The sequence below is a fragment of the Pseudophryne corroboree genome, chromosome 4, assembly GCF_028390025.1.
Source record: "Pseudophryne corroboree isolate aPseCor3 chromosome 4, aPseCor3.hap2, whole genome shotgun sequence".
Classification (NCBI taxonomy): domain Eukaryota; kingdom Metazoa; phylum Chordata; class Amphibia; order Anura; family Myobatrachidae; genus Pseudophryne; species Pseudophryne corroboree.
Genome location: NC_086447.1, coordinates 419,448,574 through 419,467,275, shown reverse-complemented (window position 1 = coordinate 419,467,275; position 18,702 = coordinate 419,448,574). Strand labels below are relative to the sequence as shown.

The 18,702-nt window shown below is 40.8% G+C and overlaps 1 protein-coding gene across 4 annotated transcripts in view; it reads left to right on the top strand.

The window, feature by feature from the left end:
* The window catches only part of COL12A1 (collagen type XII alpha 1 chain), a 248,292-nt gene extending 230,431 nt beyond the window's left edge, over positions 1–17,861 (top strand). For 3 of the 4 annotated variants that reach the window (XM_063916822.1, XM_063916821.1, XM_063916824.1), the window contains 6 exons: positions 203–238; positions 345–411; positions 7,361–7,549; positions 8,116–8,193; positions 14,712–14,882; positions 16,852–17,861. In XM_063916822.1, coding sequence (XP_063772892.1) covers positions 203–238; positions 345–411; positions 7,361–7,549; positions 8,116–8,193; positions 14,712–14,882; positions 16,852–17,024 — 714 coding nt within the window. In that variant the 3' untranslated portion in view covers positions 17,025–17,861. Of the gene's footprint in view, positions 1–202; positions 239–344; positions 412–7,360; positions 7,550–8,115; positions 8,194–14,711; positions 14,883–15,727 lie in introns of all 4 variants that reach the window. The other variant, XM_063916823.1, reaches the window with a different exon arrangement.
* Positions 17,862–18,702: the final 841 nt, after the last annotated feature.

Sequence of the window (18,702 nt, the reverse complement as noted above, 5' to 3'; positions counted from 1 at the left end):
ACATATATTAGATTAGACTGAATGTATTACAGTATGACATCACACTTATTATTTGGAGGAGTTAAGTACAAGGCATATCGTATGACATGATTTTACAGAGGCCGGAACAACATACAGAGGAGCTGTGCAGAAAGTGTCATTTAATTTTATTACTTTTTGTTTTACAAGGGTCAAACAATAATATAATATATTTCCTTTCTAGGGTCCTACAGGGCAGAAAGGAGATAAGGGTGAGAGGGTAAGTAGAAGGATTACATAAATGCAACAATCTTGTGCTAAGACTTCATTTTCTTTCACATATGTATAATAATGGTAATGACCCAGAGTATGTTTGTATCATTCAGGGAGATATTGCTTCTCAGAATATGATGAGGGCTGTTGCACGACAAGTTTGTGAACAAATGATAAACAGTAAGTAGAAACAAGTATTATTTTGTGTAAAATAAACGTATGAGTTTGCATGTGATTAATAAACGTATAATTTTGTTTGCATCTCTTTGCAGTTCAACTAAAATAAATAATAGTAAATAATAATAGTAAATTAGGTAAAATGAGACATCAACATTTTTAATATAATTTTGACAATTTTGCACTTTTCTTTTATCTATGTTACTTTTATGTATTACTACAGTTATATAGTACCAATTTATTACTTTACCCTGAACATAGTACGATTCAAGGTCATCAGAACTATTACTATATGCATAGGTCTTTTTCACCGCTCACAAAGCGGGAAATTTATCAAAGCTTGGAGAGAGATAAGGTTGAAAGACTTAAAGTACCAACCAATCATTTTTCAAACACAGCCTAAATGACAGTCTGTTTACCCACCTAAATGATATTGGCCCGATTTGTGATATTGGAATGACAAATTGTGCATATCGATATTGTTTAGTGTGTATTCATGATTGCATGCTCCAGCGGGTCACATATGAGATCTTATTTTGACCGTGCTGAACAGTCATTCAAAAGATATTGAGTTAATGAAGGACGGAATGAGATATTGTTCCATCATTCATTGCATCGCTGGAGTGTACACTGGCAATCTCAAATGGTCTTGGACGTAGGAAATTCATCCCGACCATCTGCAAAATTGCTGACCATTTAGATGTGTACCCGGCCTTAGAAGCTAAATGGTTAGTACTTTATCTCTCTCCACTTTATCTCTCCCAAAGCATTTATAAATCTCCCCAAAATATCCTACCTTCTTACACAACTTACAAACAAAGTAGGTAAAAAGAAGCCCCAGATTATTGTGTCAAAGTCAAAGATGATTTTTAGGTTTAGTTTGGCAGGGGTAGAGCACAGTTTTATAGTAAATCTGACTAGGTCAGAGCAACTTTTTGAAGTCAATCTTCATCTCCTTCTTCTCACTTATGGTAACAGTTTTGAAGTGGGTAAACCAGTAGCCAATCAGATCATGGGAATGTTTTCAGCAGCACAGAATATTTCATTTTGCTAATCTTGTGTGATTATTAGTGGTGATACTTGACACAGATGATTATGTTAGTGAGGACATAGATGATTATGTTAGTGATTACATTGCTTATTATACCAGTGTAGACACAGATGATTATGTTAGTGAGGACATGGCTGATTATATTAGTGTGAACATGGCTGATTATATTAGTGTGGACATGACTGATTATGTGAGTGATGACACAGATGATTATGTTAGTGAGGACATAGATGATTATGTTAGTGAGGACATAGATGATTATGTTAGTGATTACATTGCTTATTATATCGGTGTAGACACAGTTGATTATGTCAGTGAGGACATGGATGATTATATTAGTGTGGAAATGGCTGATTATATTAGTGTGAACATGGCTGATTATATTAGTGTGGACTTCGGTGATTATATTAGTGTGGACTAGGGTGATTATATTAGTGTAGACATGATTGATTATGTCAGTGATGACACATATGATTATGTTAGTGAGGACATAGAAGATTATGTTATTGAGGACATGACAGATTATTTTATTGTACACATGGGTGATTTTGTTAATGGGGACACAGGTGATATTGTGTGACAGTATCTTGAGAAAGGGAATATTGGCAGACAGGAAGCCACAGATTGGGCATTACATAGTGCGAGATGCAAGTTTACGGATATACTGTAGTAACAACTAGAAAGGAAATTATATTACCTGTGTATTCCCTGGATTACAGCTAGCAGGGTTCTAGTTGAGAAACTTGATTAAAAAAAAAATTGTGATTTTGATTAAATTTAATCTGTAAGGCTAATAATAGATGAGCATTCATAATATTCACATACATGAGACTTAATAGAAACTCACTTTTCTTCCTCCCTGCAGTCAAGCAGAGTGAAGTATATACAGTAAGGAATAAATAATGAAGCTGTTGTAACACAATATGACATACAGATGTGTCTTCTTACATCTTTGATCTGTGCGCTACAAGTTGGTTATACATAACGCGTCAGTGCCCTGTGACTCGGTAGCGCCAAGCTTCTTTTTTTCATTTTGTTATCTAAAATGTGTCTTAGATGCAAAGTAATGTAATGGCATGCATGAGCAGTTTCTGCTGATTAAAATGATATGCAGCATGCCTATATTCTGTGTGTGACTGCGACTGTATTTGCATACATGGAAAACACTGTAGTGTTTAATTTTGGATGCAGGATATAGGCATGTTGCATATCATTTTAATCAGCAGAAGGTGCTTTTTCGCCCTAGCACATTACTTTGTGTCTAAGACATAAAAAGCAAAAAAAGATGCTCAGCGCTGCCGAGTCCCGCCACGGTATGGCACGAATTTAAGTGCTGTATAGCATGACTGCAGCAAGACTGTAAGAGGACACATCTGTATTTGTTCTTAAAGATGTCTCCAGTTAACATAAAAATATTGGTGACAGCATTGAACATAAAGGCATCATGCTTGCCATGAACACATTAAATTGGACTATTTGAATTTTACCCTGAATACATAAATGCCATTCAGGTGAGACCAGCACATACTGTAATTTCTCTTTCACTGGAGAGATAATATATTACATTATATTAGCACTCCAGTGTCAAGAAACATAGAAACATACTATTTAACCGCAGATAAGAACCACTTGGCCCATCTAGTCTGCCCCTTTTTTAACCATATTGTTACAGTATCTCAAACCCTATTTGAGCCTTATTTCTTTGTAAGGCTATCCTTATGACTATCCAATGCATGTTTAACTTGGTCTACTTTCTTGGCATCTACCACCTCTGCTGGGAGGTTATTCCACTTATCCACTACGCTTTCTGTGATGTCATTTTCCCCTCAAATTTCCCTGAACCTACCTCCCTCCAGTTTCAGTGCATGGCCTCGTGTTCTATTACTTTTCTTCCTTTGAAAAATGTATCCCTCCTGTACCTTGTTAAAACCCTTGGTACATTATATTTGAGAGTTTCTATCATGTCCCCTCTTCCCTTTCTCTGCTCCAAACCAGTGCCGTAACTAGGCATTTTAGCGCTGTGTGCAAGAAACGGCATTGGTGCCCCCCCCTGCCCCTTATGAAAAATACGGGCAGTGCGCGCCATAGGCGCATGCAAAAAATTAGAGGCGTGGCTTCATGGGGAAGGGGTGTAGCCACAAAATAATACCAATTCATACTACTGTGCACAGTAGTCTCCATTATTCAAATTACGCCGCACAGTAGCGCCACTACAACAGTTAGAGCCCTTTTGCACATTACAGCAGACAGTCCCCCTTTTTACACATTACGGCAGCCAGTCCCCCTTTTTACACATTATGGCAGACAGCGTCCCCCTTTTTACACATTACGGCAGACAGCGTCCCCCTTTTTACACATTACGGCAGACAGCGCCCCCCCTTTTTACACATTACGGCAGACAGCATCCCATTTTTACATATTACGGCAGACAGCGTCCCCTTTTTACACATTACGGCAGACAGCGTCCCCCTTTTTACACATTACGGCAGACAGCGTCCCCCTTTTTACACATTACGGCAGACAGCGTCCCCCTTTTTATACATTACGGCAGACAGCGTCCCCTTTTTACACATTACGGCAGACAGTATCCCCTTTTTACACATTACGGCAGACAGAATAGATAGATAGAGAGATAGATAGATAGACAGAGATAGAGATAGATCGATAGATACTTACCATCTCTCCCCGCTTGCTCAGGCAGTCAGGCTTCTTGGTGCTGCCAGATCCTGGGCAGGGGAGAAGGAGGGAGAGGCAGGGGAACTGGAGCCACAGCAGCGCTATGTAATTGGTAGAGGTGCCGCTGCAGCTGTCCCTCTGCTTCCGCATTGGCTGCCCGCCGCCGCTGTGAATGCTAGGATGAGGGAAGCGCATCCCAGCATTCACAGCAGCGCCGGCCAGCCAATGCGGAAGGAGAGGGACTGCTGCAGCGGCGCCTCTACCAATTACATAGCGCTGCTGCGGCTCCAGTCCCCCTCCCTCCTCCTCCTCCGGATCCTCTCCTGACACTGCTCCTCTCCTTTTCTCCTCCGGCGGTGCACACAGCACAGGCGGCTTGTAGTGAGTCAATTTGACTCATTACAAGCCACTGACATATTTGCTGGCCGTACGCCTTCAGAGTGACTGTGCTGTGTACCAGGCACACCTGGCACACACGTAGTTACGGCTCTGCTCCAAACTATACATGTTACCATCAATGGCATACTGTACAGTCTAAGCAGGATCATTAAAACATAGAATGTAAGACACTCTGCATATGAAACAGTATGATACAAATGTTTATATGTCTTATTACTGGTTTATACAGCAGCATTTCATTTCCTAAGTTAGAGTTCACTCGCAATCTTTCTGATGCTCTCACTTAGATTGTGCAGGACATATTCAGTGGTTCCTGGTACTGTCGCACCTATATAATACAATATGTTGGCAGCACTGGATACATACAGTACAATTTTTGGGTGTGGATCATTGAGTCAACCAGTATTAGGTTGACAGTCACTAGGTTGAGCCCATATAGTCGGCATGCACATGGTTGACAGGGTTAAAAGGTCAACAGGGTCAATTTTTCAACATGTAAAAGGTAGACACCTTAAAGGTTGACATGTAAATGGTCTACACAAAAATGGTCATCATGGTTTTTTTTTTACATTTTGAGTATCATTTTGTATGTTCAGCAATGTAAAAGCCAAATTAGTGGAAAAGTGTACCTTCTCAGCTCACTTCGTTGGCCACGCTGTGGGCAAGGTGCCACACTCCACTACTGCTGTGCTCAGCACAGGTTACAATTCCCTATCATAGTCCACATGGATGATAAAGTATGAAAAAGTAAAAAAAAATAAAAAAATAAAAACTTGTGTTGGCCTTATGTGTGCTGACTATTGTATTTTTGTATATTTGTACCTGTTAACTTTTTGAACCTGTTGACCTTAAGCACTGTCATCCTTTTACATGTCGACCCTTTGACCATGTCAAACTATTGTACAGTACATGTCAACCTAATGCATGTCGACTTTATGGGATCAACCTATTGACTGTCGACCTGTCATCCGGATACCTAATTTTTTGAGAAATGTTAAATTCTGTGAAGTAGCGCTGGTACTACTGGGTTCTATAGACTTAGCTTATACAACAGCAAGTGGCTTCTATAGTGCATTTAATAAGCATGCAATTATATAATCCAAGGATTTACAGGGGTCTTGGATACTGAAAAATGAGCATAGATACAGTATAAATATTGATGACAATGAATTGCACAGAAACATTGGAGTAATACTGTATGTCAGTGGTTCTCAAACTGTGAGCCATGGCTTGGGTGCCTCAGGACACTAGCAGGGTGCCTTGGATTGGTGATCCAGGACCAATTCAAATCATTTATGGTCAATATAATGGAAAAACCAGTGCTGGTGGCTGTCAATCATAAAATCTGTGGACAAACAGAAGCAAATCTTGTCTCTCACAACACAACTAATCCTCATAATGACATATGAACACAGTACTCAAGGGCACCGTGATTCCAAAAAGTTTGATAACCACTGCTTTATGTGTTTGGAGTGATTTTTTCATGCTACGAGTGCTGCACCTGATTGGTTTACATATATATATATATATATATATATATATATATATATGGTATTTACAATATGCCGGCACTCAGTATAAAAGGGTACAACGTGCTCCGGTGCAGCAGTCCAATCTATCCATAGCCAAACCACAAGGTAGGCACTCAGAGACAGCAATGCAAGAAATATACACTTTTTCTTGCATTGCTGTCTCTGAGTACCTACCTTGTGGTTTGGAAATAAATATATATATATATATATATATATATACACACAATAAGCTCTGTGTTGAAGTAAACAATCAGGGATAGCTTCAATGTTGCATACTGTGACATTTGTTATCCACGCCATAATGCAATATATGCACGTTTACAGGCCTATAATATCTTCTGTACAGTACAGATGTGTTCTCCTCATACATCATTACTTCAGTTGTACCAAACATACCCTTTCAGCACGCCAGGTCCTTCGCCACTTCTCTAGTGTCAGATGCCTTTTTGCATCATTATTGCCAAAAATAAGTTTTAGTCACAATTTGAAGAAACTAGGATATGCCAGGAGACACCAGCTGATTAACTTTATATGTGACACTTGTATATCCGTGTGCAACTGAAGTCTGAATCAGATTCCTGTTGTGTCCTAGTTACATCGTATTGTGACTATGATGCAGTTTTTGGCAATAAAGATGCAAAAATGACACCAGGCACTAGAAGAGTTGCATGGGACATGGCGGCTACCTCATGGCGCGTGGCGTATTGAGGCTAGATGTAGGAGAACACATCTGTAGGTAAGGTCATGTTCACAGATTATGTTATGTAGTGATTTGAGATTACTCTTTTATACTGACTTTCCACATAACTAAGCAGACAAATCCTATCATTTAGCACATTATGGAATTTGATACTGCGTGAGCAGTAGGTCTTCATGTGCATTGTAGAATGTACGATTATTCTCTAATTAATGCCCTCCAGCTACACCACAAACCTTTCAATGTCAAAGACCCTGATGTGAATGGAAGTTTAAGGTAGATAAGCACTTGGCCCACCCAGTCTGCCAATGTTTTTCACTTCTGACTAAAACCCCAGACTCTGCTTTGCTCTGTGCCATGCATTCCTAGAATATTTTGTTACCAGTTTTGCTTAGAGGCTTTCCACCTTTTAATGTTCTTATTACAGTTATAATACATTTACAAATATAAAACAGTGCAGGAACTGAGTTTCAGCTCCTAAGCAATGTTATCTACCGTTCCCAGACCTGTATAATTTATACCCATTAGTTAATGTAAACAGTAAAACAAAACCCACTATCTGCAGTATTTTAATACTTCTCTCTCTTGTGCTTCCAGATCAAATGGGCAGATTTAATCAGATGCTGAACCAGATTCCAAATGATTATTATTCCAATCGTAATCAGCCGGGACCTGCTGGTCCTCCTGGTCCTCCAGGCAGCGCTGGAATGAGAGGTGAATCTGGACCTGCTGGCAGACCTGGATTCCCAGGAACACCGGGTCTTCAAGGACCTCCTGGAGAAAGAGGTGAGCTATGCAGAACAGCTGTATATTACAGTAATATCAATGATCAGAAACCAAACCCTAAAGGTATATCTAAAGTCAAAATACTGTATGAATCTAAAATAAAAAACTGCAGTGAATAAATTGATTTAACTTGTACAGGAAACATTGGACCTAATTCAGTAAGTATTACATTTGAAAAGCTGCTCGCAACAGCTGTGCAAATGCAATCCTTAGCAATGCAAATGCTGAAGAATGTGCAAAGCAGCTTCTTCCTGCATTTGCGATAGCTTCTTCCTGCATTTGCGATCTGTACACTGCAATGCGATCGCAGTTCTGGATGAACATCGCTACCACTTCGCTGGACTGTCACGATGTTCATCTGCGAAGGCAGGCTGAATACGCCTGAACTTATTCAGCTGGCAATCGCAGGGCGGCTTTCGAGGCCAAGGAAAATCCATCTTGTGACGCAGTCCTTGGCCTCGCCACTCCTGGAAAACATTATTTGCTACATATTATGGAGTTTAATATTACCACATTGTGCTGCAAAATAGCAAGGGTTTATAGTTATCTTTGCATACCTCCCTTAGGAATACCAGGTGAAAAGGGAGAGAGAGGCAATCCTGGAATTGGATCTCAAGGACCCAGAGGGCTCACTGGACCACCAGGTTGGTACAATCAGAAATTATTTATTCTATCTATGTGTTTGGCCCATACCATGCCATGTGAATTAACTTCAGATTTTTGAGCTGTTGTAAATAACTTGAATGCGGTGCACTACTAGCATCTGTTTTCTGATTGTTTTCATCTATCTTGCGTGTTGTGGTGTTATTTATGATGGAGACATAACAAACTGCCTTAAATATAATGTTCATGTAAATAAGACAGCTTATGAAAGGAGCTAGTAAATTGTCCCTTAATGCAGCTTAATATACATTTTTGAAACTGATAACAAGTTTCTCATTGTGTCAACAAGTACTAACAAAGGATTACTTCAGTACAGAGGAACATGCTTCACGCTTCATTATTTGCTTAGATACTATATTTCAAGGGCTCATAGTGTTGGAATTCCCATGCTGTGAATTCACAGTGATTTCATAGCATATAACCATCCATTTTCAACTATAGTTTCCGAAGGGAATATGCAAAATATACTCTAAGGGCTGGATTCAATTCCCTGTGTTTATTGGCCGCAGGCTTAAGCAGTGGCCAGGGCTATTCAATTGCAGATTTTGAGAAGCCCACAGGCTGCACATGAAGGAGGCTCGAATAGAAATCCACGGAAAGTACCCTTATCAAAGGGGCTGCAAACATGTTAACCTATACATCCAGGAACTTATCCAGGGTAATTACCCTGGTTAATTAAACTAAATGTTCACTTAAATATAAAAGTTTCATTGTACACATAAAACCTTATAATCTTGACTGTATTTATTAATAAGTACAAAGTACACACAGTAATGGTGCTCAGTTAACTTTCCACTGCCTTAGTGTAACCTAGAACTGCTTCTAGTATTTGCCAAGTAATATATGAGTTTTGATCTGCAAAAGGGCAAAACTGTGTAATTAATATTATTCATTTTAGTATAATGGGGGTAATTCAGATCTGATCGCTGCTGTGCGTTTTCGCCCAGCGGGCGGTCAGATCCTAACTGCGCATGTGTATGCCCAGCAATGCGCACACGCATCGGACAGGACTGACAGGAAGAGGCCGTTTGTGGGTGGTAACTGACTGTTTACTGGGAGTGTTCGGGAAAATGCAGGCGTTACCAGGAGTTTTCAGGGAGGGTGTGTGACGTCAGCTCCGGCCCCGATCAGCCTGATTTTATCACACTGGAAGAGTAAGTCCTGGGCTGCGCAGAGACTGCACACACAGAATTTTTGCAGCTCATTTACACATGCGATTGCACATTTATTATTATTACTAGGTGCTTCATCGCGCCCTACGGGTGCTCTTCACACCGTCGCAAGGGGCTACGCCCCCTTAACCCTTACATGCCTATCTGGGGTTCAATATTTGTATTATATGGAGTATTACCTGCATTCCTTTGTTAGTGGTTAAATATTGCACAATGAAAGGGCGTGCAATGGTGAAGGACGCGCAGCCCCTTGCGATGGCGTGAACAGCCCCTGCAGGGCATGATGTACAGAATGTAGCGGGTGCGGGGGGGACTGCGGATGGGGGAGGGTGTCTGTAGATGATGCCGGTGGAGGGGTGGGCCAGGACAGATATGACAGGGACAGGATAGGGGTGACAGGGCCAGGGTAGGGGCGGCAGGACCAGGACAGAGGTGACAGGGCCAGGATAGGGTTGACAGGGCAAGCTCAGGGGTGACAGGGCCAGGATAAGGGTGACAGGGCAAGGCCAGGGGTGACAGGGCAAGGCCAGGGGTGACAGGGCCAGGATAGGGGTAACAGGGCCAGGATAGGGGTGACAGGGCCAGGATAAGGGTGACAGGGCAAGGCCAGGGGTGACAGGGCAAGGCCAGGGTGACAGGGCCAGGATAGGGGTAACAGGGCCAGGATATGGGTGACAGGGCCAGGATAAGGGTGACAGGGCAAGGCCAGGGGTAACAGGGACATGACAGAACACAGGGCACGGGAGAGATTGGTATTAGGGACAGAACAGTGGTGACAGACAGATGTGCCTTACCGGAGTCACTGCTGCTGGCTGCTGCTGTTCCACTCCAGCCTGTTGGGATCTGCTGCTGGTGGAGACTTGGCTTGGCTGACTCTCTCAGGCTGGAGTCCTGCTTCCTCTGCCCATCCGCATCCCCCCCCCACTCCTCAGTCACATACCACGGACCTTGCGCGGCTGCCGGGCACTGTGGTAAGGGGAGACTGGGAGTGACTGGTTAGCCCCCAGGAGACGCTGCGGCTGGGGGGAGGAGGGGGTCGGAGCCTGCAAGCAGCACGGACTTCTGCAGCGCTACCCGCCGGCTAAAGTGTGTGAAGGAGCTGGGTGCACCTCACTGCGGGTGGCAGCGCAGCAGCTAGCGGTGGGGTTGCCGGGGCTGGAGATAACAGAGGCAGTACGGAACCTGCACAGCGTCAGGTGCCCCACAAAACTGCAGCTAAGAAGCGTGGAGTGTGCCAGAAAGTGACGCTCCTCCGTGCCAGAGAGCCCCTGCTGAGTATGCTGATGTGGGGGGGGGGGGGGGTCAAGCACACAGTGAGCCGGTGCCCGTCTGTCTGTACGGCATACCCCCTCACACACCCCCATACCTCCCAACTGTCCCGATTTTCGCGGGACAGTCCCATTTTTGGGGGTCTGTCCTGCTGTCCCACCAGCGGGCCGCAGTGTCCTGCGGTGTTGAGGGGGGGGGGGGGCAGTTGGGAAGCTCCTGTACTCGCTGTTCTGCTTAGCAGAGCAGCGGTGAATAGACTATTTAGTGGAGACAGAGGGAGAGGGGGCATCAGGGGGTAGGGATTAAGGGGGGGGGGGGGGTCCGGCAGCAAAGCCGGATTAAAGGGGGGGCCCAGGGGGTACGTACTGCGGGCCCCACAGTTTTAGGGTGCCCACCGGCTGGAGTAGCTCTGTCCCAGCTCTGAAGCTCCCCCGTCCTGCCAGCAACAGCATTGTGCTACAGTCAGCACACGCTGCTGCGTGTTGGCAGGTCTGTGGTGTTGCAGGGAGGCAGCAGCCTCCCTGCTTTCTTCTGCCTGTGCGGGTGTGTAGGGGGGAGCGACCACCCCCTCTGGATTTACCCCTAGCTGAGGGGCCAAAATCCCATGATAAAAAACAACAACTATTCCCGGGATTTGCATAAGGGGGCGTGGCCACGTGGGCGCGATTAGACCACGTCCCCAAACCCACAGCAGGCACAGCAATGAGATAGGCCCCCCTGTCTCAAGTGCCCTGGGCCCCCCGGACTCATAATCCACCCCTGGGGGCATGCCAGCAGCTCACAGAGCGCTGGGCATGCCCCCTCACTGACGAAAATGGGGGCGTGGCTCACGATCGTGGGTGCTCCCGCGAAGCCACGCCCCTTTTCGTTGGCCACACCCCTTTTCACCGTGCGTGTGTCCCTCCTTCTGCCTGAAGAAAGCTGGGAGGTATGCACCCCTGCCTGTGACATGCCCATACCATCTGCTTCTGCTCCTAGTCTCCTATAGATTTGCCCAGATCTGTGACTCATTTGACTAACTCCGCCCAGTGTTGTGACTCCGCCCAGCGTTAGCAAATGAAGCACAAAGTCACAGATCTGGGCTATTATATAGGAGATTATTACATTTTATTTATAAGGAGCCACATGTGTTTCGCAGCGCCGTACAAAGGACAGTACAGGGGACAAAACATTGCATTACAGTAAATAAATAACAGAAATAGAGTACAGGTAACAGAGCACCACACATTCTCAAGACATAATACAGCTAAGATGTAAGTATTGATGGAGTGATCATCGTACTACTAGAGGCTGGTGGCCATAGATGGAGATGAGCCTTTACTAGCAGGATAAAGATGGTCGTTGAGTAGGGGAGAGCTGTGAGTGAAATGTGTTGAGACAAGGGCTTAGATAAGAGGAAAGAGGGTCCTGCTCTGAAGAGCTAACAATCTAATGGGGAGGGGTGACAGACAGATGACAAGAGGTGCAGGCAAGTGGGAGGTAGCCTGATGGCAGTATGCAAGCAAAGCTGAGATGTTCACGGCATGAGGCAGGGGGGTGGAGGCGCGGCGAATTTACACACCCCTTGTAGGCGACGACTTTCTGATCACAGGACAGCAAAATTAGCAGCCCAGCGATCAGATCTGAATTAGGCCCTATGTCCCTTTGAGTGACTATGGGATACTAATGAAGTACTAATTATAACATTTTGAATAACTTAATAAAGTATCTCAGATTATGCCCCAGATTCTCACTAAGGGGAAGTTGTATCAAGAAAGTGGAGTAGCTGCCCAAAGCTACCAATCTGCATCTAGCTGACATTTTAAAGTCTTAGGTAGAGAAATGACAGAAGCCTATTGGTTGAACTGCGCAACTTCTCTGCTTGATCTCGCTCCAAGGCTTGATGCATCTCCCCTTAACTCTGCTAAATGGACATCTATGAATATTCCCAGTAGAAGACTCATATATTGTCCCAGTAGAAAACTCATATATATACTGTTCATTTATAAATACCACCCCGAGTCAGTGATTCATATGTATTAATACCCAGTGTCTTACTGGCCATTTAGGAACATTTACTTAATATGGTAACCACAAAATGACATTCACTCTGCCAACCAAGGACGAATGACTGTTGTCAACTAAATCACTAAATATGGCAACCAGCTATGTAAATGGTTCATGTTTTTAATTTTAATGTATTTTTCCTGTATTCAAATGTGCAAAAAGTAAAAGATAAACAGTCTTAATACTAAAAGAAGGAAAACAGTGTGAACAATAGAGGTAGCTGCTGTACAAAAAAAAAAAAAAAAACCCTGTTTCAATGAAAACATAGAAAAATGTAGAAATGTGGTTGTAATTAACAAAAAACAACATGAAAGCATAAAAAAATGTGTCCATTAATACTGTAGTAGAGTTAAGAAATATCACTGTTTTTATATCCTCTCTCAGAAAGTAGCAAAAGGAGAGGGTAGGACGTTCAGGACAAGACCCATATTTGTTATGTTATCATTTGCAGTGCCTTAACCTTTAAGGAAACAGGTGCCCTATATACATTTTATGCTTTCAATTTAAAATAACTTGTTTGTATATTAATAACGTAATTAGGTGCTGCAGAACCCTTGTGGCACCATATAAATAAATAAATTAATATTAATAATAATAATAATAATAATAATAATAATAATATTAACTCCAACCATATCTAGGTTTCATTTAAATTGTGGGTCCCTTTCTTTATAAGTCATCTAGAACAAAAACATGTTCATATGTATTTATTAACAGTAATTTATATAGTACACACATATTTCCACAGGGGAGGCGGTCCAGATCCCGCTGGACGGGATCCCGGCGGTCGAAATACCAACGCCGGAATCCCGACCAGCACAATCCCGACATATTCTCCCTCCATGGGTGTCCACAACACCCATAGAGGGAGAATATAATAGTGTGCCGAGCGTAGGGTTGTCAGAAAGGTAGTACTGTACCTGCCTTTTAAATATGAAAAGTCAGAATGAATACAAGTAAAGTTGAACGGAATCATAACTATTTGAATCTGCATTGGAATCATGCTATGATCGAAGGAAAGGAATTTTTAGTCATGGTAACTAGGATCTATTTTTTTACATTCAAATTAGGAAACAGTTCCGTGTTCTGATAGATCTTTTACATGAGAGCATTCCATTTTTGCCAAATTCTAAAACATCTTTCGTTGTGCTCATTATTACTTGTTGCTTGTTTGCAACTGAAATACTTTGATACGCAGCCACTGATATAATACTTTACTTGATGAAGTCATCTAATTCTACTTTGTCAAAGTAAATAGGGAATACTTTATATGGAAACAGATAGTTATTGTTACTTCTAAACCCATATTTCTCAGTGTGCTTTTAAGATGTAATTGGATGAAATACAACTTTACAAATAGTGCTGCACTATAAGCTTGCAGTCCACTAATCCATTCCTCGCAATATTCCCTGACTCTTGGCTGGAGAAGAATGCTCTGGCCATCTCTGTCTTTAATTTGTTATTTGAAACATGATTTTTTTTGTTACAATATGTACAAGAAGCTTGCAACAATTTTATCCTCACTTGATTCAAGCTTTACATTTTAGCTAACCATAATAGTGATTGCTCCAAGAACAACATGACTTCATATGCCCCTGGGCCGCAGGATAAGCGGAGTTGATGCATTTGTAAATTTTAATTGAAATTCAGTGTGTTTTTCAAATGTTGTAGTTTCCCTAGAGATCATTATTTTTTAGGGTAGAAAAAAACCAAATTATTCACTCTTCGTTGTAAGTTATTTCTATCATGTCAATCAGGTTGTGAATAAAATAGACATTGTATACTGTATCTAATATGTATTGAGAAGCTGTGGAATGATAGCCACAAAATCCAACATATTTTGGTTAATTTTGGTGTTTTCATTGACAACATATGTAGAATTGTACTTTTTGCCTTTGCATTGTATTAATATATGTCTAGACAGTTTGTGTGCCAGATGCATTACTAGTTTTGGTTTGAAACAATAGAAAACAAACCTCATAGGATTTTATATATTTTTCCTTCAAAATCAGGACCACCAGGCGACTCCAGAACTGGACCACCAGGATCTACAGGCTCCAGTGGTTCTCCAGGACCTCCTGGTCGGCCGGGTAACCAAGGCATTAGAGGTCCTACAGGTCCAGCTGGTTATTGTGATGCATCAATGTGTGCAAGCATTCCTTACAATGGTCAAGGATACCCAGGTATGTCTATCAACATGATAATCCAAAAAATGTAGACTTTTTTGATCACACTTAAATTATGGTCATGTTGGGATTACACACACTGCAATATTTGACTAATTGCAGATATTGGCGCATGTGTAGTCAGCATTAAAAATTATTTGCCATTTAATCTTAATAATGTGTTCCCTAGCTAAAAGAATAGAGAGAGAGAGAGGAAGGAATATATATTAAAATGAAATTATGAGACAAAGACAAGGTAGCCTAATTGTAACTCAGTGTTTAATTGTGGTTTTCAAAGACATCAGAAAACAATCAGAGGATGAGGAGAAAATTATGATTACAAAAAAAGTACATGATTGTTGTTTAAACACTTAAACAAATGGTGTATATACATTTACTAAAACGGTGAACTTAAAACTAGGCAGATATTTAAAGCAATCTAAACCATATCTATATATTGCTTAATATTGAGTGACAAATAGCTTATACAAATCTAGAAAGTGTTCCAGGAAATTTTAAAGAATTATCTAAAAGTTGCTCATAGGGAAGTGTTTTCTTTATATATATTTGCCAGATCTGCTCCTGTTTGTATTGGAAATGTCAAAAGCAATTATAACCAAAAAAGAACGTTAGCACAACTTCTAAACATAATTACTGCCATCTAGAACATTTTTGTAAATTAATTTTCAAAGTGATACTTATAGAAAACATCCTGAAAATCTTACAAGTAAAATGTGCCTTAATACTGTAGTTAAGCAAATTTATGTAATTATCTATAACATTTGTGTTAATGTTCAGCTGGAAGACAATGTATTATTCATCTCTTACTTTTAAATACTAACATCATCTTTGACCTGTTTCAGGTTCCGGCTAACACATTTTCTAAGTCTCCAGTGCTGCTTACAGTTTGAATTCATGAAAATCCTGTTTCTGAGATGTTTGCGCACGTGCTTTCTCTGGAATGATTCTTTTGGGAAATGTCACCATGGATATAGCTAATGACCTATATTGTCATCATAAAAGGGGAAACTGTTCTTTATACTAACAACATTCGAATGGAAACCAGGACAGCAATATGAACTCACAAAGCCTGTTTTCATTTCTGTAGTGAAAAAGTCATGTCATATATGAGAAATATAGAGCCTCAGTTATACAAGAGGTCAATATAACTACTAACTACTGTATCTGAGGTAACCCTTTTTTAAACAGAGATTTAACATAAGGATATAGAAATGATTTATGTAAATAATAAACTAATGGTTGCTTGTAAATGGTTTGAATGAGAACATATTCACTAAAATCAGTTAACAATATTTTTCAATCAAGCTAATGCATTAAAGCCTGCTGCTTGCTGTCTGCTAGAATAACCCTTTATCCCTTCATCCCCTATGAGTGTTACAATGCTACCGCTTTTCAGGCAAGACCTGTAATGTCATAACTTCTTTAATGTTGAACTTTCTATGTAGCTGACAATAATAGTGTATATTAATGCATTATTATTGACAATTCTATCAGAATGTATTCCATTATTTATTATTGTATATTTGGATAAATCACAATTTACCATTAAATTATTTCAGCTAACAACAATTCTGTTCCAAGGCATAAATATTTACCTATAGAATATATAATCTTTAGCTTAAATCTGTTCTTTGTAATACCCATATTGATAATACACTGATTATTAACAGTCTAATAATGGCAACAGTTACTCATCTGTACAAAGGAACAAATGTTAACATGTTTTGATTCTTATTAGGTAATTGTAAGATACGTTTATCTATCTATCTTGCATTTACCTGATAACAAGATCAAAGCAAGTGTAAAATCTAGTTTCCTATATAAATATATACATAGATTTATATATTGTAGATGTAGGTATATATCTATATTAAATAACAAAAGACAGGCTGTATCATTTACTGTGCCCATGGATTCATGTTATGAGATAATTATCTTGTCCAATCGGCCAAATATTTTCAACCAGAACCTTATCAACCTGAAAGTGGACCACATGAGCCGGACAGTCAACCGTACGTAGTTCAAATGGCACCAGAGAGACTAGACGAAGAGGACTATGGTCATGAAATGCAACATCCTGAATATGCTGAACATTTGCGGTGGAGAAGATCCTTACGAAAAAATGTAGTGAAATCCTAAAATTAAAATGTTTTGTTTTTGACATATGTGTCATTTACTTGGTGACATTGATCAGCAGATACATGCAAAGTAGGTGGATAGCATGCTTTCCAATTTCTTTCCAGGATGCTGCAGTCATGAAATGCACTTAAATGTATCTACACGTACTGTGTTTATGTGAATGCTGTGATACGCAGATCTCACCGTAGAAACCACATGAAGCGTCTTGTCTGATGCTCTACATGCTTGTAAAATATGTTGTGCTTTTGGCCTTATTTGCCTTGTAATGAATGTGTGAATAAAGATAAAAAGATTATATCAATGTTAACATAGTACATGCCTAAAACAATAGTAAACTTCCCATCAGCTTTGTGTCTGAACATTTATGTATTTCCCTGCTTCTTAAACATATTGTCGCCCATATAGTACCCAAGTAAGAACCAATTTCCCATCTTCCCAATGTACCCTCCTAACCAAGCCTCAATTATATTTTGAGGGGATATACTGCTTTGTACTCTGCTTCACTTTAAGCATCCAGCAGTTCAACATAGCTAAATATGCTGTGCCTATTAGGTGCAGGATTATATTGTAGACACATTACCATTACACGTATGGCAAGCTGCAGTCAGTCCTGCAGAAAAAGGAATTGCATGTTTGTGCTGTATATTTAGTATGGACAATTGTCAGAATATAGTGATTCTTAGTTCTCAAAGCAGTTTGAAATTGTATGCAAGACTAACAATATAGATTTGCTGTTTATGGATTTTTAACTGCAAATTGTGAATTTCACTGCCTTATATTTTTATTTATTTCTGAAACAAAAGAGGCGTTTTTTTCAATAAAACTACTGAAAAGAAATGTATTGGATTTCATTGTATTATTTAAAAGAGAAAATCAGGCACTTCATGAACAAAACTGATATTATCCAAGGTAAACACTGCACTCCTCATCCCCCTTTAGCAAACTCAGTATAATACCCCTTTCAGATCTCCAACGTCGAATCCCACCCAGGAATTGGAAACAGGTCCTTTTCGGGTGGGATCTAGCATTGGAGCCTCTGCGCTGACTTCGGGTCGGTTGCCATAGCGGCGGGGAGCGGAGCTAGCAGTGGGGGAGGGTGTGAAGGTGGTATTAGGAGCTGAGCTCCCATTTTTGCGATGTGAAAGGGGTATACAGTAAGTGGCAGATCCTACAACTATTAACATACCATTCTGATAGAATTACATTTGAGCTCAAGACACATATTATATTCAAATCTCTGGATGAAATGGAGTCTGAGATCGCCGGAGGAGCACGATGCCAGCCGATCTCGGATGTTTTTTTAAAGGGACAGACAATTACAAGGTGAAACCATGCCTTGTAAGTAATTGCCCCTTTACATAAATGTCCAAGATCAGCTGGCATCCCTCACTTCTGGCAATCTGGAGTAATGGAGTATTACATCCCACCAATAATGTGCATTGTTTCAAAAAAAGCAAAACAAAACTCCAGCAATGCAGCTGCCAATGCATCATCACACATGAAAAGAAACTTTACCTTTCCTGATAAATGGAAATTATATAACTGGATTAATCTCACTAGCAATGTATTCTAGTCATTATAGCTAGTCATACCTTTCCTTGCAGTTAACTGAGTTAATAAATGTTCCACTAGCAAGGTTAACCTAGTTTATATCTTACCGTTTTTTTCTTGCTATCAT